At 42.5% G+C, this 27,137-nt stretch overlaps 1 protein-coding gene across 1 annotated transcript in view; it reads right to left on the reverse strand.

The window, feature by feature from the left end:
- Positions 1–905: 905 nt before the first annotated feature.
- The window catches only part of LOC117369109 (V-set and immunoglobulin domain-containing protein 10-like), a 70,631-nt gene continuing 44,399 nt past the window's right edge, over positions 906–27,137 (reverse strand). Inside the window, exons 10-13 of the mRNA XM_033963124.1 lie at positions 22,416–22,529; positions 19,233–19,291; positions 7,668–7,793; positions 906–4,101 (exon numbers count right to left, since the gene is read on the reverse strand). Coding sequence (XP_033819015.1) covers positions 4,012–4,101; positions 7,668–7,793; positions 19,233–19,291; positions 22,416–22,529 — 389 coding nt within the window. The 3' untranslated portion in view covers positions 906–4,011. The remainder of the gene's footprint in view (positions 4,102–7,667; positions 7,794–19,232; positions 19,292–22,415; positions 22,530–27,137) is intronic.

The raw sequence follows: 27,137 nt of genomic DNA on the forward strand, positions 1-27,137 counted from the left end.
ATTGACAATATCAATAAATTTCATGGAAAATGGATATAAAATGCACTACAGATGGTATTTTATACCACAAATTAAAAAAGATTTATAGTACAGGGTCCACCCTTTGTTGTAGGCAGTGCAGAAGTGAGGGAGACTTCCGACATATTTGGTGGATATGCCCATTTATAAAACCCTATTGGCAAGAGATGGGGCAACTCTTGATGCATATCACTTTCAAGCATTGCCCTCTACTGTATTAATAGAGTGTTGTTTGCTTAATGCCCAGGTGCCAGGCTATACAGTAGAGCAGGGTTGCCCAAGTCCGGTCCTCGAGATCTACTGGCAGGCCAGGCTTTCAGGATATCCACAATGAATATACATGAGAGAGAGATTTGCCTGCACTGCCTTCTTGGTATGCAAATCTCTCTCTCATGCATATTCATTGTGGATATCCTGAAAACCTGGCCTGCCAGTAGATCTCAAGGACCACCCTGCAGTAGATGAACAGAAACTAGATTGTAAGCCCTTCTGAGAAGGGACTGCTTATTGTATGTTAAAATGTACAGCGCTGCGTACGCCTTTCAGCGCTATAGAAATAATAAATAGTAGTAGTAGTAGTTTACATCAGCATGGCTTGCACTTGCTAAGTGCTGGCGCTCTGAAACTGTACCTCAGTTATAATGGATATGAAATAGACTAGATTATCTATGACTTATGTCTAAATTGACAGCAATGAGACAATACACTGAAATCATACCATAAAATATGAGATATTTAAGTTACCAGGAGAAATCAGCATTGATGAGAATTGGTAGATTTGTGCGAGTACAGTGATAGTGGCCCTCACTGGAAGGTATAGCCTCTTGTATAGTTCAGAGGGAAGGGAAGGGGAATTGCTTATATTAAAATGAAAAGGATATACAATGTTTGTTGTTAAAAAGGTAAAAAGTTTATTGTTGTATTGTTTATTGAAAACTGTACATGTAATGATTGCATTAGTGTAGCAAGAATCCATTAATAAAACATACTTAAGATAGGAGAAAGGTTTTCTTTTTAGAGAGAAGATCTTATAAAGTAGGCAAAGTTTGATTGTTGCCCATATAAGGAAGTTGAATAAGATAAGAGTAGACTTGGGTCAGGTTAATATGTGACAAGGATCTTGTGACACAAAGGGAGAGGGGAATGCTTCAGCATCCTGTCACAAGGTGCTAGCATTTTCCTTGCTAATAGAATGTCGACGTAGCAGGGAATGAGAAAGGAATCATACTTCCTTCACAAGGCCTCAGAACCAAACCAAGGCTCAGAGTTTAGTGTGCTGACCTAGCCTGTGTTCGGATCGTCGTGCCCTGGTTCAGAAATGCATCCTTTCAATTTAGCATTTTAATAAAAATTGTCACTCCTTTATCATACTGGGGATTTGCTGTCTATGTTTACCACAATTGTGGCACTTGGTTTCACCTGACCAAGCATCTTTTTTACAGTCTTCTACTGAGTAAAGAAACTCAGGTTGCTATATCTAGTTCCATGGGGACCCCCACAGTAAAGAGCACTGCAGTAAGGAATCTATTGGGAGTGTTTTATGAGAATCACACTGTTAAGGAGTTGATGACTGTTAATACTAATAATTCTCTTTGACTTGCACAGTAGCTGCAATGGACCTCGTCTATTAACAAAGCTATTGGTAAACTTTAAGTTTATTTTGGAAACACAAAAAGAAAATATATGTGCTTTGTACAGTTCTATTTCAGCATTGATCTTGATCTTAGAGAATTCCAGAACAAACTACATACAAGCGCGGTGACCCAGGAATATTTGTTAACCCTCTCCTGGAGGCCCATTCACTCAGTAAAGTTTTCAGCATTGCCTCAATGAATATGCATGAGATAAATGCATATTTCAGATGCCTGTTGCATGCAAATCTCTCTCACGCATATTGCATGTGGTGATCCTGAAAGCCTGACTGTAGAGAAGCCCTGATTTAAGGTAACGGGGGAGAAAGTGACTTGCCCTAGGCTGTTGATTCTGTGTGCAGGTAGGATTTTAACACAGAACTTCTGGCTCCCAGTCTACCGTTCTAACAACCAGAACATCCACTCTCTCCCCGGTATGATTTCACATATAAAACAAAATCAAAGAATATCACAAGGAGATTCATTTAACAACTTTTAGTACATAACATAGAATGTTATAAGTTTGGCTATATACAGTATATTAAGATATAAAATCACAGTGCTAGTGCTTCCATCTCTCTAGTAAAACAAGAAGAGATTTAGAGGTAGGCAGTCTGCATTTTATCCAAAACTGAGAACACGAATTGCCAACGAGCAGCATTTTTTTTTTTTACAAATAAAATTAGAACTTCAGCAGTATAGATATAATGGTTGTATTTTGAAAGTCAACTAGTCTATGATGACTTTTGCCTATCACACAGGGAGTGTGTCACATGATCCCTGCTACAAACCAACAAACAAAAAAAACCACTAAGATTTCTGAATAGAGAACCTAAGTTCAGTTTCCAGGTCATGTCTTCTGTTTCCCAGGTCATCTGGAACTGGCAATACCAGCCGCTTGGCAGAAATTTGACCAGTGAGTCAGACTTAAAGTCCACATTAACTAAGCTCTAGAAAGAGGACAGGCCATAGCATCTGGCTTAGACCCCCATTGCTGGGCTACAGAGAGGATAAAAACAGGAGACACACACAAGATAACTGTAAATGAAGGCTTATCATACTGGATCTTAGCTCCTGGCTCTAACTAAGCAAAAACAAAAAGGTCAATTTTCAAACAATTTTATATGTACAGAAATATGAACATGAAAGTCATGTTCTGGGGATGGGGGGCTCACTATGCACCCTCTCCAGATATACAAGCACAGATACTGGATACCTATATATCTAACATACATTTGGGCCATACATTTCAACACTAGGTATAACCTAGGGGATTCAACCCAAATATACATACGAGTACTAGATAGTTAGGTACCTATACGACTAAAATATGTACATATGTATATGTACAAATGTGTAGAATTAGGCACTTATTTTCAGTGCTGCTCACTACGGATGCGATTCTATAAGTGAGCACATCCACTCACCGATGCTGTGTGGTTGAGTCTATTCTATAATGGCATCTTGCCACATGGAACCTGTTACCGAATGCCATCATAATCCAGTATAGATATTCCTTACATTTACAGCAGGGACATGCAGAACTCACTTTATTCTTTAAGTTACACGCATTAAGTAGCAGCATTGTACATGCTCCACCCCTGCATACACCCCGTTGCATTTACGCACTCTGCCCCTTATGCATACCCTTACAGAATGGCACTTAAGCACCTGTGCTCACTTCTGTGGGTAGGTGTACACTTACATACATAAGTAATAATATTCTATACATTTACATGCTCAAGCTGTACACAATGTGGGTGTCCTTTATATGTACAGTGCTGCTAAGAATGCACCTAATCCTGAGGTTTCTAAGCATGTCCCGAGAGCTCTCCAGCCAGTCAGGTTTTCTGGATATCTACAATGAATATTCATGAGAGAGATCTGCATGCAGTACAGACAGTGCATATACATTTCTCTCATGAATATTCATTGCGGATATCCTGAAAGCCTGACTGGTTGGAGAGCCCCAAACATATTTTTTTTAGGTCTGAAATTTAGTCTACTAAAGCTTAGCAGAAACCTTTGGCACACCATTATATAAAAATTCTCTAATGACACATAAAACAACAAGTGGGCTCTCAATCTCATCTTCCTTTCAAACACAGACTTTTCCAGCCTGAAAGGTCATTTTCACAGCTGTTTTGTACTTCAGCTCCATTTTATTTTAAACCAAACATGTGTAAATACCACTGTTCTTTTTCTACTTGTAAAACCACCATTTAAAAATGTAGTGGCAGAATACAGGGTTTGCTTGAAACCTTGGGGACATTCAGAGCAGCCAGAAGATGAATCAGGCGATCCTCCTTTCATGAAACCCATTGTATAAATGAACTTGTCCTTTGGTTCGTTCTTGACTTGGTCATACATGTGTGATACTTCTATATTTGGTGGGATGGTAGGACTCGTTGAAAGTCAAGTGGTTGCCATTTCCAGTGCTGCCATTGGATGGCTAAAAAGAGAATGTGAAGAATGGTACAATAAGATACATTCTCTTTAGTTCTGTTTTCATTAGAACAATCAGTGGGGATGGATCAAAGGATTCATCCTGGCAGAAAATGGAGGCCATTTTAGAAGCCTTGCATGGCATCTACATATGTACGGAGTGGCATATATGTGTTATAAAGCATGCACATGAAAATGTTGATTTTACAGTGCCACTACATACATACATACATACATACATATGTAAATGCTGCAGGATGCATTGACTCAAAGGATTGCATAGTTTGGGTGATCCATAAAATCATAGGCCTATAATCAAAGCCATTTAGCTAGATATAAGAGGCTCCCGATTGGTTACCTGACTACCAATATTCAGTGGCATTTATCTGGGCAATGCTGCTGAATATTAGTTCTGACCACCACGGCATTGCCTGGTTAGTGCTGGGTTGGTCCGTGATCAAGGCCAATACTTAATATTGAAAATCTGGGCTCAGTTCAGCCCAAAGCAGCCAGTGATTTCAAAACCTCCGACTATTATGAGCTGAATATCACTCCCCGTAAGTGTATTTCTGATTCTGGATCTGAATACATGTATATTTCTTTAATTTCTCTGTTGGCTTTTTTTTTTTTTTTTTAATCACCTTTGAGTTTCAAATATGGTTTTAGAGCAGTGTCTCTCAAACTATGTGCCAAGGCAGAACGGTGTGCTGTGAAGAGATTCTGGGTGTGGCATGAGAGATTCAAGAATTTTACTTTGTTTTTAAAAATTCCCTTCATAAGTATACACTAGAATAGATGACATGTACGTCGCGTGTGCAAGAGTATGTCAATATTATGAGCGTCTGTGTGCGTACGTCGTGTGTGCCAGAGTCTGTCAATATTATGATCCTCTGTGTGCGTAAGGATACAACTGCCCAGACAAGCATCATTCTTTGATATGATTGGTCTTTGAAAACTAACAAGTAATTTTAGTTTTATTTTTAATTGTTTTATGCAGTAGTTATCCTAATTTGAGCAACAAAGCAATCAAGGCTTTGTTACAATTTGGATCTTCTTATCTTTGCGAACTTGGATTTTCAATTCTAACAGAAATTATATCGAAAAAATGAGAACAACTGCAGATGGTGGATGATGAAATGCATGTTTGCTTGTCGACTATTGAGCTGCATTTTGAGTTAATTTGCACTCAAAACAAGCACATCCATCACATTGATTTGTAATTCTACCTACTTTAGTTTCACCGTTGTTACAATTACCCATATATAGTTTAAAGAACTTTAAATAAATAACTCTCAAATTTAATTTTTTGTTGGTTTTGCAATTTTATAATTTCAATTATAATGTGCCACAAAAAAATTTGCTCCGTTTGGTATGCTGGAGCTAAAAAAGTTTGAGAGAGACTGTTTTAGAGGAATGACTAAGCAGTCAACTGTTCTTATACTTCTGGTATTTTACATGACCTTAAAAATATGACTCAAGAGCTTAGCTATATATGTAGTTTCCTGAAAAAGTGCTTAAATGTGTAAATGCCATTGCCTATAGTTGTAAGTTGCAAAAATCTGAACTTATACATGTAAACACCAGGGTTTGCACATAGAATCTAAAGAATGATACAAATGTTTTTTTGAAAGTGTACTCTTCCATAATACTTGCCTGCAATGCAAATTTAAGGAAATATTCAATATGTGTGTTTTACCCACAGACCAATATGCATTTTACAAAAGGCTCCCCATTCAGCAAGCCTTTGTGAAACAGCCAAGGAATTTATTGACTTCTATTCTACTTTAACCTTCGAGTTCTAGGCAGATTACAATAAGAAATATCTGGCCATTTCCAGAGAACTACATTTTCAATCTAGTACAGAGCGGCCATCGGGTTAACATAGCTTGACATATTTCCTAAATAACATGGTGGCAAAAACAATGCTGCCAATGGTGGTGAGAATTGTGAACATCAAACTTGCAAAACAGGACTTAGTCAAACTGACCTATTACATCATCCAGTGTTACAGATATTTGTTCGAGTTTCTCTGATTCATCAAAATTGAACATAAGAATTGCCATACTGGGACAGACTGAAAGTCCATAAAGCCCAGTATCCTGTTTTCAACAGTGGCCAACCCCAGTCCCAAGTATCTAGATTTTATGCTGCTTATCCTAAGAATAAGCAGTGAATTTTCCCAAGCCATCTCAATAATGGCCTATGGATTTCCCTTTTAGGAATTTATCCAAACCTTTTTTAAACCCCGCTAAGCTAACTGATTTCACCAAATTCTCCAGCAATGAATTCTAGAGTTTAATTACACATTGTATGAAGAAATATTTTCTCTAGTTTTTTTTAAATCTACTACTTAGTAGCTTCATCACATGCCCCCTAGTCCTAGTGTTTTGGGAAAGAGTAAACAAGCAATTCACATCTACCCTTTCCATTCCACTCAGTATTTTATAGACCTCTATCATATCACCCCTGAGCCATCACTTCTCAATGCTGAAGAGCCCTAGCCATTTTAGCCTTTCCTCATAGGGAAGTCATCCCATCTCTTTTATCATTCTCGTTGCCTTTCTCCGTACCTTTTCTAATTCCACTATATCTTTTTTGAGATGTGGTTACCAGATGTGCACACAGTATTCGAGGTGTGGTTTTACCACAGAGTGATACAAGAGCATTATAACATTTTCATCTTTGTTTTCCATTCCTCTCCTGATAATTCCTAACATTGTATTTGTTTTGTTAGCCACAGCAATTTTGTTGATGACCTCATCATTGCCAACACTACCAAAATCATCACTCAAATCACAACCATTAGTGCTTTCATTAGTCAGCCTCACCACCACCATGAATGGGATAGAAACATAGAAACAGAGTATGAAAGCAGAAAAGGGCCGACGGCCCAACAAGTCTGCCCACTCAAGAACCCTCCCTCCCTCGAGAATCCATCTATTAAGCATTCTTCTTGAGTGACCCCACCTGTCTGTCCCATCGTCCCTTGAACTCGAGCGTGTTACTGGCCTCGACTACCTGACGTGGAAGACCATTCCATCGATCAATCACCCTTTCGGTGAAGAAGTATTTCCTGGTGTCCCCATGAAATCTTCCTCCTCTGAGCTTTAGCGGATGCCCTCTTGTCGCCTTGGGACCGGTAAGAAAAAAGATTTCTTCCTCCACCTCAATGCGGCCCATGATATATTTTAATGTTTCTATCATGTCCCCTCTTTCTCTGCGCTCTTCGAGAGAATATAAGCGCAGTCTGCTCAAGCGTTCTTCATATGGGAGATCTTTAAGTCCTGAGACCATCCTGGTAGCCATTCGCTGAATTGACTCCATTCTCTTCAAATCCTTTTGATAATGTGGCCTCCAAAACTGAACACAGTACTCCAGGTGAGGTCTCACCATGGAGCTGCACAACGGCAGTATAACTTCAGGTTTTCGGCTAATAAAACTCCTTCTGATGCAACCCAGCAAAGTTATCATAACTCCCACCACAAACATTCTCTCTAGTACCAATACCTCTCATTACTTCCTTCACCATAAAAGATTAGTATTCGATGAGCAGAAGTGCTGGATGACACTTACCATGCTGACAGAGCCCAGAGACATGGAAGACTTTCTATAAGTATAGTAGCCGGAGCCAAACTCGGGTCCATCTGGGAAGTCAGAACCACCCATAGAATTCCTCTGTGGTTGTTTGCTATTTGGGTTCTGAACAACAAATACAAAATGCCATCATAATATTATAAATGTTGATAAGATGCAAATAATAGGATAATATCAGTCAGGTGACTGGAAAATTAGTTCTGCCCTGGTACTTATCCTACTTTAAATGAGCTCTACCTTGACCTCCTGCAACTCACTGATTTGTGAAGCAGCTCTGATCCTCAATGATTTTCTAATTTTTCAGTTTGAGTCCCTTTTGCTAAAGTGCATAGGCATGTAACACATGTTTAACACGCATAAAGATTAGGTTCATACCTCGATAATCCTCTTTCCTGTAGAACAGCATATGATTCCTTACAGATGGGTTATGCACCGCAACTCGCAAGTTGCTTGCAGAAGGCATCAATCATTTTCTTCTCTCCTCTCCCTTATCTCTCTGGGCCCCCTCTCCTTAGTCTGTACCAAAGCAAGTGAGAACCCCTAGGAGAAGAAATGTAAACAAGGGGGGCTTACAGGCAGAGTTAACAACTCTTTGTGCTTCTGATAAGCTGCATACTTCAGAGTCACAAAATCCTGGCCAAAGATCTGACCTGGAACCTCCAGGGACCTCTGTCTGTCTACCACATGTCTCCTTTCAGGGTTAGGGGCATCTGCACAAAAGTGCTTCACAGGCAATGTCAAGTCATGCTTTAAAGGGTCTAACAGGGTTCTACAACCCAGATCTTGAGCTTTCTGCCCCTCCTGACCCATGGAGTGACCAGAGGGAGCTAAGCCGATTGCTCTCCCCACCCTCGTGTGCTCCATGGCACGCAGGACAAGGACACTCCTCAGCCAACCATCTAGCTCAAAACTGGCATGATATGGGATCTAAACCACCTCAGGAGTCCATAATAACTGATTTCCACCAAAATCAAGGCAATTTGAGGCAGAAGGAGGCTTTTAATATAAAATCTGAAATACAAGATGAGCGCAGTGTCAAAAAAAGACTCGTGGGAGCAAAACCAAAAGTACAAAATTGCTGAAAATAGGATTTTAGAGGTGGGGGACCCATGGGATACCTTCAGAAACATCTAGTTTTGCTGATTTCAGACCCACCCCAATTTTCCTATGGATAGTAGTAATGAGCTGTACTCACAGAAGTGCCATATGAATGCCTGCATCAGTTTCTCACTGCAACTGGAAATGGTGAAGGGATTTCTTCCTCAGACAAGCAAGGAAAGCTCCAGTGGCTTGTCTCTTTGGGATGCCTTTTATTCAGGTTCCAAAAATCTGAAACCCTCAATCTCTAATGCTACCACACAATTCTTTTTTTTTTTTTTTTTTGGGGGGGGGAGAATGCAACTGACTGCCGCCATGCCTCCCAGCCAGTCGCAGGGTCAGATCAGCCTGTGCACACATGCCTGACTCTGCAGGGGCAAGCACTGCTCCCAGGGAACCCAGCTCCAAGTGTTAGAGCAGGCTGGCCAGGCAGGTGCTTCCTTTAAAAGTGTGGCCCTCCTAGCTTCAGACCTCAATATCTGGCCCTTCTCCCAGGACCTCAGGGAACCTCATAGCACAGTGAAGCCTCAAACAATAATGGATTAAATCCTGATAATAAAATAATCTAGTCAGTGGCATAGTGAGGGTGAGAGGCGCCTGGTGCGGTGGTGCCCCCCACCCTCACCTCCACCCTCGCTCCTTCCCGCATGCGTGCCCCCTTCCTTTCCTCCATACCTCTAGTTGTTCACCACCACAAGCAACAAGAACTTCAACGTGCTCCTCATGACCGCATCGTCTCTCCCGTTGATGTCACTTCCTATGCATGGCACCTGGAAGTGATGTCAGTGGGAGAGAAAATGTGGTCACAAGGAGCAAATTGAAGTTCTTGCTGCTCACGGTGATGAACATCTAGAGGTATGGGGGAAGGGAAGGGGGGCCCGCACATGGCAAGGGGAGGAAGCGGTGGGGGCAGAGAGGAGGAGGGGTGCTGGTGCCCCCACCAACATGGCACCCGGGGCGGATCTCTCACCCCCCATTCCCTTTACTATGCCACTGAATCTAGTACAGAGCAGATGAAAAGACATCTTTTCAACTTACTTGGAGAGATAAAACTGAGGAGAAGGGGTGCTGCCCATAGGGACAAGGGAGCAGAGAGGAGAAAATGATTAATGTCTTCTACAAGCAACTCACAAATTGCGGTGCATAACCCATCTGTAAGGAATCGTATGCTGTTTGCACAGGAAACAGGCTTTCACACAAATACATTAAAACTATTACATTCAATTTTCCATGTCAATGTGTGCTAAACTACATGTTATTGAATTTTAAGAATTTTTTGTATCTGGAGCGTGGCATGGGTGGAGAGTGGGCACATTATAATTTTTGCACCCTAACTGGTTACCGTATTTTCACGCATATAACGCGCGCGTTATACGCGTTTTTACCTACCGCGCATACCCCTCGCGCGTTATATGCGTGAGCGCGGTATACAAAAGTTTTAAAACATAGTTCCCACCCCGCCCGACGCCCGATTCACCCCCCTCAGCAGGACCGCTCGCACCCCCACCCCGAACGACCGCTCGCACGCGCTCCCACCCGCACCCGCATCCACGATCGGAGCAAGAGGGAGCCCAAGCCCTCTTGCCCGGCCGACTCCCCGACGTCCGATACATCCCCCCCCCCCGGCAGGACCACTCGCACCCCCACCCCGAAGGACCGCCGACTTCCCGACAATATCGGGCCAGAAGGGAGCCCAAACCCTCCTGGCCACGGCGACCCCCTAACCCCACCCCGCACTACATTACGGGCAGGAGGGATCCCAGGCCCTCCTGCCCTCGACGCAAACCCCCCTCCCCCCCAACGACCGCCCCCCCCAAGAACCTCCGACCACCCCCCAGCCGACCCGCGATCCCCCTGGCGACCCCCACGACCCCCCCACCCCCTTCCCCGTACCTTTGGTAGTTGGCCGGACAGACGGGAGCCAAACCCGCCTGTCCGGCAGGCAGCCAACGAAGGAATGAGGCCGGATTGGCCCATCCATCCTAAAGCTCCGCCTACTGGTGGGGCCTAAGGCGCGTGGGCCAATCAGAATAGGCCCTGGAGCCTTAGGTCCCACCTGGGGGCGCGGCCTGAGGCACATGGGCCCAACCCGACCATGTGCCTCAGGCCGCGCCCCCAGGTGGGACCTAAGGCTCCAGGGCCTATTCTGATTGGCCCACGCGCCTTAGGCCCCACCAGTAGGCGGAGCTTTAGGATGGATGGGCCAATCCGGCCTCATTCCTTCGTTGGCTGCCTGCCGGACAGGCGGGTTTGGCTCCCGTCTGTCCGGCCAACTACCAAAGGTACGGGGAAGGGGGGTGGGGGGGTCGTGGGGGTCGCCAGGGGGGTCGCGGGTCGGCTGGGGGAGCGGTCGGAGGTTCTTGGGGGGGCGGTCGTTGGGGGGGAGGGGGGTTTGCGTCTAGGGCAGGAGGGCCTGGGATCCCTCCTGCCCGTAATGTAGTGCGGGGTGGGGTTAGGGGGTCGCCGTGGCCAGGAGGATTTGGGCTCCCTCCTGGCCCGATATTGTTGGGGAGTCGGCGGTCCTTCGGGGGGGAGGGATGTATCGGACGTCGGGGGGGGGGCATCAGGCTTTCAGGATGGGGACAGACCTTCAAGGGGGGACAGTGCACGGAAGTCAGGGGGGGTGAACGGAGAGTCGGAAAGTCAGGGCGGGCGAAAGGAGCGTCGGGCAGCATGCGCGGTATACCCGTGAGCGCGGTATACCAAAGTTTTTGTACATATCATCGTGATTTCTGCGCGCTATACCCGTGTGCGCGTTTTATACGGGTGCGCGTTATTTGCGTGAAAATACGGTAATGCAGGATTAACATTCAGCAGGAAACACACACTAATGGGAACATTATTGCCAACCTGCAAAAAAAAAAAAAAGTGGGAAAGCTCTCAAAAATTGCCAGGTAAAATTTGCAGTTGTTGCGCAGTCAATCCCACTTTTAAATGCATTAACTCTTTTCCAAATCCTAACAATTGTCGCTACAAGAAGTTTTTTGATAGAACTTTGGCTTATCAAGCAGGTAAAGTTCAACCCTGGTTAGACGATATCATCCATCAAGCTGTATCATATTGTTCTTTCAGGAAATTAGTTAAAACCTACCTGTTAAAAAAATTTCTCCTTGTTTTTTAATAAATTTGTATTTCATCACTGAATGTCCAGTCTTCTTACCTGTAAACCACCTAGAACTCTTCAGGGTGTTGACAGTATAGAAAATAAAGCTATTATTGGTACCCTTCTCCTCTACTGACAAATCCCAACTCTACCTTGCTGTACCTTATGCCTGGAACAACCTGCCTGACTCAGTACATCGGGCTCTGTCTCGTGGTATTCAAATCCAGGCTGATAGCCCACTTTTTTGAAGGTGTGTTTAAGTCCTAACCTAACAACTTGTAAAACACCCATATCTGGTTGCCATTCCCTTTATAGTCCTCACCCTATTTGCCTCATCAATGCCCTTGTAATTTCCTACCTGAGAAGCATGTATAGATTGTAAGCTCTTTCGAGCAGGGACCATTTTTTGTGTGTTTAATGTACAGTGCTGCATGTGCCTGGTAGTGCTTTAGAAATAATAAATAGTAGTAGTAACAGCAGTAAAAGGGCCCCTTAATTTGCAATATTTTCTTCTAGTTTTGAACATAGCAATTGTCTCTTGTTCCTTTGGGCCTCTAGCTCACATGGAATCAGGCTGAGATTCTGGCACTGTGAGAATTCATTTTTTTTCTTTTTCTCTTTCTTCCTCGGGAGGTCCATTTTCTGATTCTTCGGGGCTCATCAGAGTCCAGGGCCCTGAATGTTCTGCTTTTGCTTGGGTCCTGTTTTGACCTACCTTCTTGGATGGGGCTTGTTTGTTTTTTCCCCTCCTTTTCTTTCTTTTTTTGGTTCTTGTTATTGGGAGGGGGGTGGTGGTGGGGCTCTGGGGCATGGGATATAATTGCTGTATGGCTTTTGGTGCACCTGTGTGTTCTTTGTTATATTCATTGCCTTTTTCTGTGCCTCTGCTGTGCTCCATAAAACAATTGTTTCCAGCACACATGTCGACATGAATGAGGGAGATAAGATCTGTACTTTTCATAACATGTTTCTTGACATTCTGGCCATTTATTTCATATTTGTCTTTCGGAATCTGTATATTTGACCTTCTTTAATAAAAAGATTTAAACATACAAGAATTTAGGGATGTTTTCCTCCGTTTTATATCCTTCATGTCCCCAATTTACCTAGTCTGGATCAGGGACAATGCACCAGGATTCCTTCTGAATCCAACCACCAGATGTCACCCTTGAGCAATGACCACAACACTTTCTCCCTGAGGGCTGTGATGGGCTATCATTTGCAATGACATAAGAAATGTTGATAACAAATCCCCATGTCATTAACAAACGAAAACAAATTTTTAAAAAACACATTCTGTGTGTGTGTGTGGGGGGGGGGGGGGGTTCTTTCCCCAATAATAGTGCATACTGGGGTCCTTTTACTAAGGTGAGCGGTAACTGATTTAGTGCACGCTAACGATTAGTGCGCTTTAATTGCTAATGCGTCAATAGACTATAATGGGAACGTTAGCATTTAGCGTGCGCTAATCGATTAGCGCACCTTAGTAAAAGAGGGGGGACTATTTGTAAAGAAGGTGCACTCTTAATGACAATGCCTCCAAACCAAAATGAAAGCTAACCAAAACAAAACAAAATGAACAATGCTGCAAACATGGGAAACAAAACAATTCAAAAAATATTTGGGCTGCTCATCTCTAGTGAACACTACCTGAGGGGTAGAAGGCATAGCTTCGGAATCAAATCAGGGACCTTGTACATAAAAATGCTGAATCACTGGGCCAGCCTATTTGTAAAGTTTTCTTTCTTAAATATATATCCTCTCCCTTTTTTGCTCGATATTTTTTGTTTGTAATCTACCTACTTGGTAACTTTACTGGTTTTAAATATTTCCACGTGTTTCCTTCCTCCCCTTTATTGTACTTTCACGTGAACCCCCCTACCCCAGATGGGGAGCCCACATATTTCAAAAGCCCTCACTGGCCCCCACTGATTTCAGGAAAGCTGCTTATGAGACAGGAAAACTGCCTCAGATACTTAAAAAGTCTCAAATTAATGTAGCAAATGCAAATATGAACAGGGAGTTGTTTTGGAAGAACCACACTATGAAAACATTAAAAACGTATTAATAGTGTAGTGAATCCTCAGTGTGAGGTAGTATAAGCTCTAAGAAGCAATGTCCCAATAGGAACAAAAGCTTCAATGCTTTACGAAGGCCTGGACTATACCGGCGTGAGAGTCTGCTCACTATTTCAGCCACACACCATCATAGGATTTCACATAACATATGCATAACAAGTGAAAATTACATAGTATGTCTCTTGTCAAATACATAAAACATCATTATATACCAAGAGGCTTAAGAATGCAAATACCCCCAGGCATGTTTATTGGTAGAGATTCTTTTTTACATAAATAGACTGTTATACTGAACAAGTGTTCTCTGGACCTTACGGTCCTCATTGTAGACACCACACAGGAAATTTCAATGAGATTAAAATTCAAGCAGAGGTTATACATCAAACATTAGTATCTGATACTTCTTCATCCACATTGTTTCAGTACAGTATATTTATAAATCAACAACCTTTGGACCAAATTCAGAGTTAAAATTAAACAAGGGAAAATAAAAAAAAATCCCATCATGATGCTAATGACTATGCTTCCGGAAATGTATATAGATGGATGCAGAAGCATGATTCGAACAGCAAGCAGGTTTTCCATTTGGAAACATCGACCAATGACATGACTTCTGGTAGTGGATTCAGGAAGTTCATCTGGTCATCATATATCTCCACAATTTTTAGGCAGAGGCACCCGAGGAGGATCCCGTCAACACAACAGAGGTAGCAGACAAATAATACCAAGACCGGAATCAGATGCAAGAGTACAACTATCCAAACACACAGTCTTGGAATCAAGAGAATCATTAGTTATAAATATTTCTGGTGTGATCTTGACCGAACATCAGTTGGAAGTCTTAAACAAAGGTCTTTCATTTGTTCCTACATCAACATTTGACAGATTTACAATTTACCGTGATATAGCCAGACTTATTAGGAATTTACAGATTACCGGTAAATTATTTTTTTTCTCAACAACCTCCTTCACAAGACATATCTATATAAAGGGCTATTTCCCATTAGGTTCCTCCAGGCCCAATCGATCCCAATATTAAAATTTTTAGGGATTTAGTCCTCAAGGACATGGAACAACTAGCTCTAACTAAATGAAGGAAATATGCCAACTTGACCCAGCCTCAGTTCTCAGCATTACAATCTTTACGTACTGACCCTCGCCTTGTAATTAAACCTGCAGAGGCGGAGCTTTAGTAGTCCAAACAAAGGCACAATATCTGACACAAATTACCCTACATGTATACAATATTGAATGTTATGAAAGGTTAAATGAGGACCCTACGCCATCTGTTCAGACAGAGATAAGTCAAATGGTTCAATCAACTTTGACTGTCTATTTGATCACCAAAGAAAAAGCCACATTTTAAACTCAAAAACCATCATGGACTCCCACCTTTTATATGGTCCCTAAAGTCCACAAGTCTATCAATAACCCTCCTAGTGTATCGTTAAGGGGTATGATTTTGGAGCCCCTGTCAAAATTGTGGATCATTTCCTAAAACCAGATGTATATAGAACACAATCATATGTCCAAGATAGTAAACATTTCTCAAGACGCATTAAAACCATTGCAGTACAACTTACTGATTTACTAGTTACTATGGACTTAGAAGCCTTATATAGTAACATTCCTCAACAAGAGGCTTTGCGGATTGTACATCACACTTTAAGTACAGCTGATACAATACAGGCATTTTTTATCTACAGAAACATGGGGTAGTCATGGGCACTGCAATAGCACCGAGTGTGGTGAATCTATATGTCACTCACTTTGAAGATACCCACATACAATTCTATGTGGTCAACTTCCATACAGCTGTATATCGACGATGTCTTTTTGATTTGGACTGATACTGAAACAAGCCTTAAGAACTTTAAGGATTAGTTAAATTCATTGGACCGTCACCTTAAATTCACAGCAACGTCTGACTAACACCATTACATTTTTGGACATGTGTGTGACTAAAGAGGGCACCAGATTAACAACTACAGTTCACCGGAAGGAAACTGATCGTAACACCTACCTGCATTACAGCAGCTGCCATCCTACAAGATTGAAACATGGATTACCTGCGAGTCAGTTTCTCTGTATCTATCGCATAAGTTCAACTGATGTGGAGTTTAAGAAATAAGCCAAATCTATGTCTCTGCGTTTCCAACAAAGAGGGTACCCAGAATGGACTATTAAACAAGCATACTTGAGGTCTTTATATGCTAATCCTGATCTTTTGTTGCAGCCTGGGCAAGTCACTCAGTCCTCCATAGCCCCAGGTACGTTAGATAGATTGCGAGCCCACCGGGACAGATAGGGAAAATGCTTGAGTACCTGATTGTAAAAACCGCTTAGATAACCTTGATGGGCGGTATATAAAATCCTAATAAACTTGAAGGAACTTGAAGCCTCAAGATAAACAAACCATGGATAGATAGATCTGTGTTATCACTTATTCAGATCGTGCCAAGACAGTTGCTAATATCATCAAGAAACATTGGCGGATTTTGGCAATGCACAAGGAGTTTGCGAATGGTCCATGTATGGCATTTACGTACCCCAAGAACCTGATGAATTACCTTACCAGCTATGATAGAGATACTGAGACTCAATTGGGGACAACCTTCAGTGATCACCACCTGTGTGGTGCGTGTTCCATGTGTGCAAATTCTTTACAACTTTCCACTTGGAGTCACCCTTAAACGCACAAAACTTATTTTATAAGATACTTTACCTCATGTCAGTCACAATGGGTCATATATGTCATTATGTGCCCCTGCACATAATGCATTATGTGCCCCTGGCTATAAGTAGGCCAGTCATACTTCACACCAGATTAAGGTTAGATTACAAAAGCAGGATACAGACAGCAACCATCTCAGCTTCATTAATTTCTCACTGCCTAATCCATGTTTCAATGCTTTTCAAGATCTGAACTGGTTTATTATTGAACAGATCCCAACCACCTTTAAAGGCGACAAGATGGCTCGCATTCAACTTAGCAAGCAATTTTGAATTTACCGTATTTTTTGCTCCATAAGATGCACTTGTTCCACCCCAAAAAAGGGGGTGCATCTTATGGAGCGAAGATGAAAATTCCCCCCCATCCCACAGTACCTTTTTAAGCGCCCCTTAAGCCTGGTGGTCCAGCAGTTTATGGGCCGGCAGGAGCATGCTGTCTGCACTGCTGCCTGGGCCCACCCCGCTTTCAGCATGGCTGCGTCAGTTCTTGTGGGACACTAGAGCAGTCGTGCGACTACACTCACGCTAGGGAATGGGGAAATGTCAGGGCATTGTGACGCTGCGTGCTGAGATCAGCCAAGGCTGGTAGCAAGAAAGTGCAGTCATGCTGCAAAGCAATATGGAAGGAACTGAAAAGCTGTCAGTCGCACACCCCACACGCTCTTTCCAGCCTACAGAGTCACCCCAGGAGCATGAGCTGGAAGCTGTGCAGCAGAAGGGAAGTTGGGGCGCGAGGTGCTCTCACGCTTGGTTGTGGTGCGCCCACAGTCAGGTATACCTTCCTAAAAATAGCTGTAATGAGACACACATAAATAGGTCCCACGTAAGATTTTTTTTTATAAAACCAACAACATAATCTGTTTTCTCTCCCGAGTGGTTTTATTATTTAGCTCTTCCGATTAGAAACGTGATGCAGGAACTCATGCTCATATTATGTTAGAAGGCATGTCATGTAAAAAGCCATGATCTAGCTATGTACATAGAAGTAACAGGAAGCCAAGGTAAATGTTGATTATTCCTGAGTTTGATTTACCAGATTGAATGTTAAATGTACCTTACAGCAATAAATCAGTTTGGAAATGCGCTAGAAGTGAGGGGGGTGGTAGGTTACAGGTCAGGGAAGGGGGAATAGGGTGCAGAGCCTGGCAGGGAGGGGGGACAGGGTGCAGAGCATGGCAAGGAGTGTGGGGTTGGGTGCAGAGCCTGGCAAGAAGTGAGGGAGGCTGGGTGCACAATTTGGTTCAGAAAGTTTTTTTTCCTTCTCTAAATCTGGGGTGTGTCTTATGGTGAGGTGCGTCTTATGGAGCGAAAAATACGGTAATTCTGTTCAAGCAGATGGACTTAAACTTATTGAACGTATTATTTAAATTCATATGTTTATGTCTTCAGCAGGGTTTCATGACATTTTTTGCAATGCCTAGTTCATCATGGGTATGCTATTCCTTACATTAGTGTTAGCTGGTCTAACACCTCTGGTCTAACAAACTTAGTTTTGGGTAACCAATATGACAACTTTAAAACCCTTGTTTATTTCTCTTTAAAATTTTGATCTCTTTCTCTTTGTTTTTGCCAAAGTCAGTAATTTGGCTTTTGATTATTATATCTTTAAATTTCACTTTCTTCAAGTATCTTTTTAATACATGATGTCATTACGTCTACTTGAATGGATTTTGCGGTCCACTTCGGCACTCCCCTTTCAGCCTGTAATGAGCAATGGTGCAGAGCAGCAGCATAAAAAATGGTTACTTTTCTTTGCTGTTTATTTCAATTGTGTGACTGTTGCAAGGGTTTCTGAAGAAGGGGTTGTGTTCCCTGAATCCAAGCCTGGTCGAACCTATGAACAGTTTTTGAGGAGATGTAGAACACCACTTGAAATGTTCATTCTCCTGGTAATCCTGCCGACATTTCCACGACGTTTGCAAAACGCAAGGCTCTATACAAGCTAAGTACAATTCTCACCGGAAAAATATCTTCCTCGTTTCTAAGTTTGGCTGACATTGCAGGGTGTTGTGTTTGTGGAATTTCATTGTCATTAGATTGTTGAACTATCATATTTTTCATTATAATTTTCACTTGTTGTGCACACACTATGTGAAATCCTATGATGGTGTGCGGATGAAACAATGAGCGGACTCTCATGCCAGTAAAGTCCAGGCCTTGGTAAAGCATTGACGCTTTTGTTCCTTTCAGGACTTTGCTTCGTAGAGCTTACTACCTCACACTGAGGATTCACTACACTATTAATAATTTCTTTATGTTTTCATAGTGTGGTTCCTCCAAAACAACTCCCTGTTCATATTTGCATTGGCTACATTAATTTGAGACTTATGAGACAGGGGCAGCAACCTTTTCCTTTCCCTCACTGAGATCAAGTCTTTCACCCCAAGCCCTGAATCTTCTGTGGCCCCCACACCCTATCCAACATTGACCTGATTTGACAAGCTCCACAGAACACATAGAAGAGGAGCCTCAGCCCACTGACCCACTAATCCAATATCTCTCCAAATTAGGCACTCTTCTGGAAACACTCACCAGTTCAGACTGTGTGTGTTTTACAGCCTGAGGGTTAGGCGGGACTTTCTTGCTTTCATCTACAAACAAAAAAGGGCAAACATTATGACTTTATTCATTTTTGCATACAGGACTGGAATGAAGTTTCAGCTCATCAGGGACAGGTTGATCCAGTCTTGGTTTTATGGCTCTGCAATGCAGGAGGTAGAAAGCTAGTGCACACATGAGTCTGGGTTATGTTTATTAGTATTTCTAGACTTTACTTCACTATAACACTCTCGGTTTTGAAAGTTTATACATGTAAAGAACACACACCAAATTAACATTGCACTGAAACCTCCAAATTAATGCCCTCAAAGGTCTTGCACCTGTGTTAATAAAATTAGTGGCATTAATCTAATTTTGCATATATTTATCTAGAAACAAATTGAAATGCATAGGGAAGGAAGCTTAATAAATTAGGCCCAGGGTGGCTTGCCAAAAGTCACCAGGGGAAATCAAAATTCTTAGTCAGATGTTACGTCAACCTTGAAAGAAATACCAAGAAAGTAATCTGGGCACTCCGCTCATCAGGTAAGTCTCCCTTACATGTACCCTTTCTCCTCTACAGTCAACTCCAGACTCCGTCCCTTCTACTTAGCTGCACCGTATGCCTGGAACAAACTGCCTGACTCGGTACTTCATGCTCCGTCTCGGGCAGTATTCAAATCCAGACTCAAAGCCCATTTCTTTGAAGATGCTTTCAATTCCAAACTCCAACCCACTTGCTAAAGCACCAGTATCTGTCTCATCATTCCCTCTGTAATTCTATGTACTGTGTATAGATGCAGCTTCTTGTCCAGTTTTTCTGTCTTGACTAGATTGTAAGCTCTTTAGAGCAGGGACTGTTTCTTCTATGTATGTCTAGTAGTAGTAGTACTAGTATGATTACTAGTAGTAGTAGAAATTCCATAACAGGGAGACCAATGCTATATGATGAAAGACATCTAGGCACTCAGATTCTATTATAGAATGCTAGGTTAACCAGGTATCAACACACCTAAAATTTGACTAACCAGTTAACTGTTGGCACCTAAATATGGAAGTGGCAGCACTGCATATTCTCCACCCATGTGAACACCACTTGCATTTGCATGCTATGCTACTTGAACACACTATTACAAAGTAGAACTTAGCTATTCTGTTACTGGTCCTGTTAATTTACCTGGGTGAGAGGCACATAAATATGGGTATCCATGTAAATTGCCCTTCATGTGTGTGCCTACTTTGCAGGTGCTAACATGTATGCTAGCCACAGAGCTGGTGTACATGCCAATACCTAGAGAGCCAAAGAATGCACTTATACATTGTAAGATATTATTTGGCCTTGCTCACACTCTACCCAAACTCCGTCCACATAAATGGCCATCTGCAAAGTATGCACCAACATATTTTGGCATATACTTACAGAAGACCATGTAGTTGCAAAATGCTATGTCCATATGTGTTCACATACATGTGTAAATGACTAGAATGATACCACACCACACCAAGGACCAGCCTTTTAACTTATTTTTATGTTCTACTTCTTACAAGATTTCAGCTTGCACTTTAAATATTGTCCGATGGGACCTGTTTTGCCACACCAAGTCACCTTCGTCAGGGTTTTAGCATTCAGGCAAATTATTCTAAACAAGCTGAAATCTTGGGCAAGTTCAGATTAGTTCCTTAGATAAGGAACTATGCAGATATGCAGATAAGATATGCAGATAAGGAACTATGCAGTTCTAGCAATATAAACAGCAATGAAACAAGCTACAAACTTGAGATAAGTAAAATCTCAATACCACATTGCCGGCAATTGTAATTGTGATTGAGAAATTTGAAAATAGAAGCTGTAATGTGCTTACATTTTTCCCACAATTATAAATATTAATTGGGTTATTGACACAGTAATATGCAAAAACCTGAGGAAATGGTATAGTTTAGGGGGTGAAGAACTTATGTGCACAACGGAAGAGCAGGACTTGGATGTGATTGTAAGTGATGATCTTAAGGTGGCTAAACAGGTTGAAAAGGTGACGGCGAAAGCTAGAAGGATGCTGGGTTGCATAGGGAGAGGTATGGCCAGTAGGAAAAAAGAGGTATTGATGCCTCTGTATATGACTCTGGTGAGACCTCATTTAGAATATTGTGTACAATACTGGAGACTGCACTTTCAAAAAGATATAAAAAGGATGGAGTAGGTCCAAAGAAAGGCTACTAGAATGGTGTGTGGTCTTCATGTTAAGGTGCATGGGGACAGACTTAAAGATCTCAATCAGAATACTTTGGAGGAAAGGCGGGAGAGGGGAGATATGATAGAGACATTTAAATACCTACCTAATATAAATGTGCATGAGACGGTCTCTTTCATTTGAAAGAAAACTGCAATGAGAGGACATAGGATGAAGTTAAGAGGTGATAGGCTCCAGAGTAATTTGAGGAAATACTTTTTTACAGAAAGGGTGGTAGACACATGAAGAAGTGGTGAAAACAGACTGTGTCTGAATTCAAGAGGGCCTGGGATAGGCACGTGAGATCTCTCAGAGAGAGAAAGAGATAATGGTTACTGTGGATGGGCAGACTAGATGGACCATTTGGCCTTTATCTGCTGTCATGTTTCAAAAAATAAGTTTCTAAAAATAAGTTAAAAGGCTGGTCCTTGGTGTGGTGTGGTATCATTCTAGTCATTTACACATGTATGTGAAATCACAAAAATTAAAAAAAATAAAAATAATAATAATTTAATTGAAAAGCTAAAAATAGTAAGAAGTAGAATGTAAAAATAAGTTAAAAGGCTGGTAAAACACAGTCCGATTATTGTGAAGGTTGTTTGGTCTATGAAGGATACCTATCACCACGATAACCAAAGGAGAAAAGTATATGATCCTTGGTGTGGTGCTTTGAGACCTTTTTCCTTCACTTAGGCAGATAAGTTCCGTGGTTTACCTTAAGAGGATCTTTTATTAGTATTGGTAAACTGATTTTTCACATTATTTGACTCTTTAAATGACTATAATAGCAGGATTTATGTGCATCCTTGCTGCCTATAATTATACGGCTCCTTATAGGATACCATAGCATACCACATTGTTTCTTATACCCCGCAAATGTCAACTGGAAATCATTGCGGCTTACATAAGATTAATAAGAATGATTCCCTAAGTGTCGTGTCAGACTCACCTTTTCGTTTCCAAATGCAGATGAGAAGGATTAGAAGCAAAATCAGCAGGAGGGCCCCAAGGATGGAGCCGACTACGATCCCAGCAATGGTGCCAGCACTGAGGCCCTGGGAAACTGCCACAGAGGAGAGAGGTCAACATCACCTTGCTTGAATTGCTATAAATGCAGCACGTGTCTAAGGAACCAGGCTATAACGAACAAGAAAGGCAAGAAAAAGGAGAGTACTCACTCGTTTAACAATTCCTAAGATCTCTGCGAGACCACATGTGTGAAACAGGAGGGGCAGCATATGTAAGCAAGATCCTCCATTAATCTTTCATGGGTAGTGGCAATGCAACTTTTCCCAAATGGCACACAGTCAATATGCCTCAGCCCTATTCAGAAAATAGCAGTAGGCTGCATATCTATTCAGTCCTAGGCATTTTACAGGAGGTACCTAAGTAAGAGTATATGCTAATGAATCCATGTGGTCAATATACTAATGCCGCAGCGCCATCTTCATTTTGAGCTCCTCTCTCCTTTTTGGGTTACCACCTTTATCATGTGACTGCTCCTGCAGGAGAAGGTTTGATCCTCCGAAATGGAGCTCTGTAGAGCAACCACAATACGAACAGCCATTGATAATGCTTCCTGAGATAAGTATAACAGACTATAGGACTAAATTTGCATGATATATAATAAGTTTGGTTAAAAAAACTAAGGAAGATATTATCAGGAGACTGGACCTCTGATTTGAGACAATGACTTTAATGAATATATGAGAGAGCACACTTGGAGAGACTTTATCACGATTATGATTTTTGATTCTTCACTGTTGCTTTGATTCGATCACACACACTCTTTAAGGTCCAAGGATGTTTCACGTTTAATTTACACTTTTGGGTTACATTTAGAGCTTACAACTCTTGGAACAGGATGCCACCTGGATATGAGATGTGAATACTGTGGACCTATTACAAATTTAAAACTTATGATTTAAGATTTATCATTCATCAGGGTGGTGTTTGTATACACAATATCTCCCAGTGAGCTCACTTTTGAAAGAATAATTTTTCTATAATATACTAATGCAACATTCTAAATGCAAAATGTCCTTTTTTTGGGATATGTCATATGTCAGAAACGTGAAGTTCCCCCAGGGTGTTAGCCCTATAGGAGAACTCACGGACCAATCACCACATATGCGTTACTTATTAAAAAAATTAAAAACAATAAACTTGTGATTCAGCTAAATTATCTTATCTTATTTTTCTTGACTTTAATAAGGATTGGAAGATAGCGTCTTGAAGGAATATGCATTCACAGCCAAGCACTGGGCTTTATATGAAGCAAAGTTATTTATTGGATCTCTTGACAAAGAATGCGAAACGTGGTCTGCATTGGGACCCTTCTACTTATTAAAGTCAAGAAAAATAAGGAAAAATAAGATAAGTTAATTTAGTTGAATCACAAGTTTATTTATTATTTTGAATTTTTTCAATAAGTAACGCATATGCAGTGATTGGTCCGTGGGTTCTTCTATAGGGCTAACACCCTGAGGGAACTTCACGTTTCTGAGCATATGACATACAAAAAAAAAGACATTTTGCATTTAGAATGTTGCATTAGTATATTGAGCACACAGATTCATTAGCATATACTGCGGACTTTACATGTCTCATACAAGCATCTATATCCCTGTCTAATATATTTTGACCTAAGTAAGAGTGCCAGCTATTTTTTATTTGTTGACCAATAATATCAGAATCAAGGGTGATATTGTAAATTAACTCCTGCAGCTGTAGTGGGATTAAAGGACTTGTCCAATGTCACATAGACAGAGCTAGAAGGATTAGAACTGAGGTGCAGGGAGATAGTAACATAGTAGATGATGGCAGATAAAGACCCAAATGGTCCATCCAGTCTGCCCAACTTGATTCAATTTAAATTTTTAAATTTTTTTCTTCTTAGCTATTTCTGGGCAAGAATCCAAAGCTCTACCCAGTACTGTGCTTGGGTTCCTACTGCCGAAATCTCCGTTAAAACCTACTCCAGCACATCTACATCCTCCCAGCCATTGAAGCCCTCCCCAGCCCATCCTCCACCAAATGGCCATATACAGACACAGAGTGACCGTGCAAGTCTGCCCAGTACTGGACTTAGTTCAATTTTTAATATTATTTTCTGATTCTAGATCCTCATCCCACGCTTCTTTGAACTCAGTCACAGTTTTACTCTCCACCACCTCTCTCAGGAGCGCATTCCAAGCATCCACCATCCTCTCCATAAAGTAGAATTTCCTAACATTGCCTTTGAATCTACCACCCCTCAACCTCAACTTACGTCCTCTGGTTTTACCATTTTCCTTTCTCTGGAAAAGATTATGTTCTACGTTAATACCCTTCAAGTATTTGAATGTCTGAATTAGAGGTCTGCACGGGAACGGGGATCGCGGGGATCCCGCGGGTCCCGCGGGGATCCCGCGGGTTCCCCCCCTGGCTCACGGGACTCCCACGGGGACGCCCCCTGGCCCACGGGACTCCCACGGGGATGCCCCCCTGACCCACGGGACTCCCACGGGGACGCCCCCTTGCCCACGGGACTCCCACGGGGATGAAAACAGCCTACCTAAATTCTGGCGATGCAAGATGCAGCTTACAAGTCTGGCGTCGCGTCGGGAAATAGCCATGTTGAGCAGTGAGCTCAGCACGTACACAGATGAAAGCCTTGCTTGCTGATTGGTCCGGCGGCCCCGCCCCACCGTGCCGCCGGACCAATCAGCAAGCAAGGCTTTCATCTGTGTACATGCTGAGCTCACTGCTCAGCATGGCTATTTCCCGACGCGGGCATTAGGCTGTTTTTTTGTCATTTCGGGTGGGGGATGGCAGCGGCAGCAGCAGCCTGAAAAAGAAATCATCCTGGCCGGGTTCGGTGTCATGCTCCGGAGCTTCTACAGCCTTCCTATCTCCCTCTCCCTTCTACCTGCGGCTCTCTTCGGCAACTTAGCAGCAACGATCGACACAAGCTTCTGGCGTCGGGGCCTACCCTCTGCGAGTCCCGCTTGTTTCAACTTCCTTTTTCCACAAAGGCAGGACTCGTAGAGGGAAGGCCTCGATGTCGGCAGCTTGTCTTGATCACCGCTGCTGACGAGTTGCTTAAGAGAGCCGCGGAGCAGGGGGGTGTTGCCAGGTGCAGGTAGAAGGGAGAGGGCCAGATGCAGGACTCGTGGGTGAGGGAGGAGAAGAGAGAGGGGAGAGAAACAAAAGGAAATATTTCATACTGGGCTGGGCCGGAGTGGAGAGAGGGTGGAAAGATTCTGGCTACAGGGTGCAGTAACAAAGGAAAAGAGGGGAAAGCTGAAAATGGAGATAGTGACACAAAGAAGAGAAAGGGTAAGCAGGACCTTCTGAATAAGGATAGAGATACAGAGGGGACATGAAGAGGAGGTGAAATAGAGACATAGAAGTAATGCTGAAAAAGTGTGTGTGGGGGGGAGATAAAGACATTGAAAGGGCAAATGGTGAATATGGGGTAAAGACAAGGACAGAGACAAATGAAGATTCTGAAAAAGTGGTGAGATAGGGATATAGGTGAGATGGACACAAAGAAGGGTGATGCTGGAAAATAGGTGGAATGGTAATTCTGACAGACACAGAAGGGAAATGCTGGATCAAGGAGAGATGGGGCTCAGGCTGGATGGAATGAGGAGAAATGCCTTGTTGGCCCGGAACTTCCTCTCCTACGTCAGAATTGACGTCAGGGAGCGGAATGCTGGTCAGCGCGACGCTTCTGCAGGGAAAGCTTGGGACAGCGGTGGCTTGGGGACTATTCCCCGATGGCGGTGGCAGCAAACCGAGTGGCTTGGGGGAGGGCACGGAGAAAGAAAGAAAGGGGGCAGACAGAGAGACAGAAAGAAGGGGGAACAGGGAGACAGAAAGAAAAAGTTGGGGGAGAGAATGAGGTCTGGAGGAGAGGAAACATACAGGAGGCTGAAAGAAAGGAAGAAAGATTGGATGCACAGTCAGAAGAAGAAAGTGCAACCAGAGACTCATGAAATCACCAAACAGCAAAGATAGGAAAAATGATTTTATTTTCAATTTAGTGATCAAAATGTGTCTGTTTTGAGAATTTATATCTGCTGTCTATATTTTGCACTATGGCTCCCTTTTACTAAACCGCAATATTGTTTTTTAGCGCAGGGAGCCTATGAGCATTGAGAGCAGCGCGAGGCATTCAGCGTAACTCCCTGTGCTAAAACCTACTATTGTGGTTTAGTAAAAAGGGAGGGGGTGTATTTGTCTATTTTTGTATTTTGTTACCGAGGTGACATTGCATAGAGTCATCTGCCTTGGGAAATGTATATGGCAGATATCTTTGTTTTGTGTTCAAAAGAAAAGGAAATGCATTTCTGGTTTTATTTCTACAGTGTTGAAGTACTTGTTGGCCCTTGCTGTGACTGGTGGGGATCCCCAAGCACCGCCAGCAGAGGACCTCCTCTAGAGATGGTCAGAACTCCCCTCCACCAAGCGCAGCAGTCGCTGGCAGCATCCATGAGCCACTGAGGTGCCAGCATCTGTGACTCAGGGACGCTACTGCTGCCTGCCAAGCTTGGCAAAAGGGACCCCAACTGCAAAGGAAGTCCTCAGCTGACAGTTTGTGGGTTCTCATCAGCTGAGTATTTATATTTTATATTTACATTAGAGGTTCTGGTAGAAACCCATTTACAAAGTATGTATTCTTCCC

This window comes from Geotrypetes seraphini, chromosome 11 (genome assembly GCF_902459505.1).
Source record: "Geotrypetes seraphini chromosome 11, aGeoSer1.1, whole genome shotgun sequence".
NCBI classification, from domain to species: domain Eukaryota; kingdom Metazoa; phylum Chordata; class Amphibia; order Gymnophiona; family Dermophiidae; genus Geotrypetes; species Geotrypetes seraphini.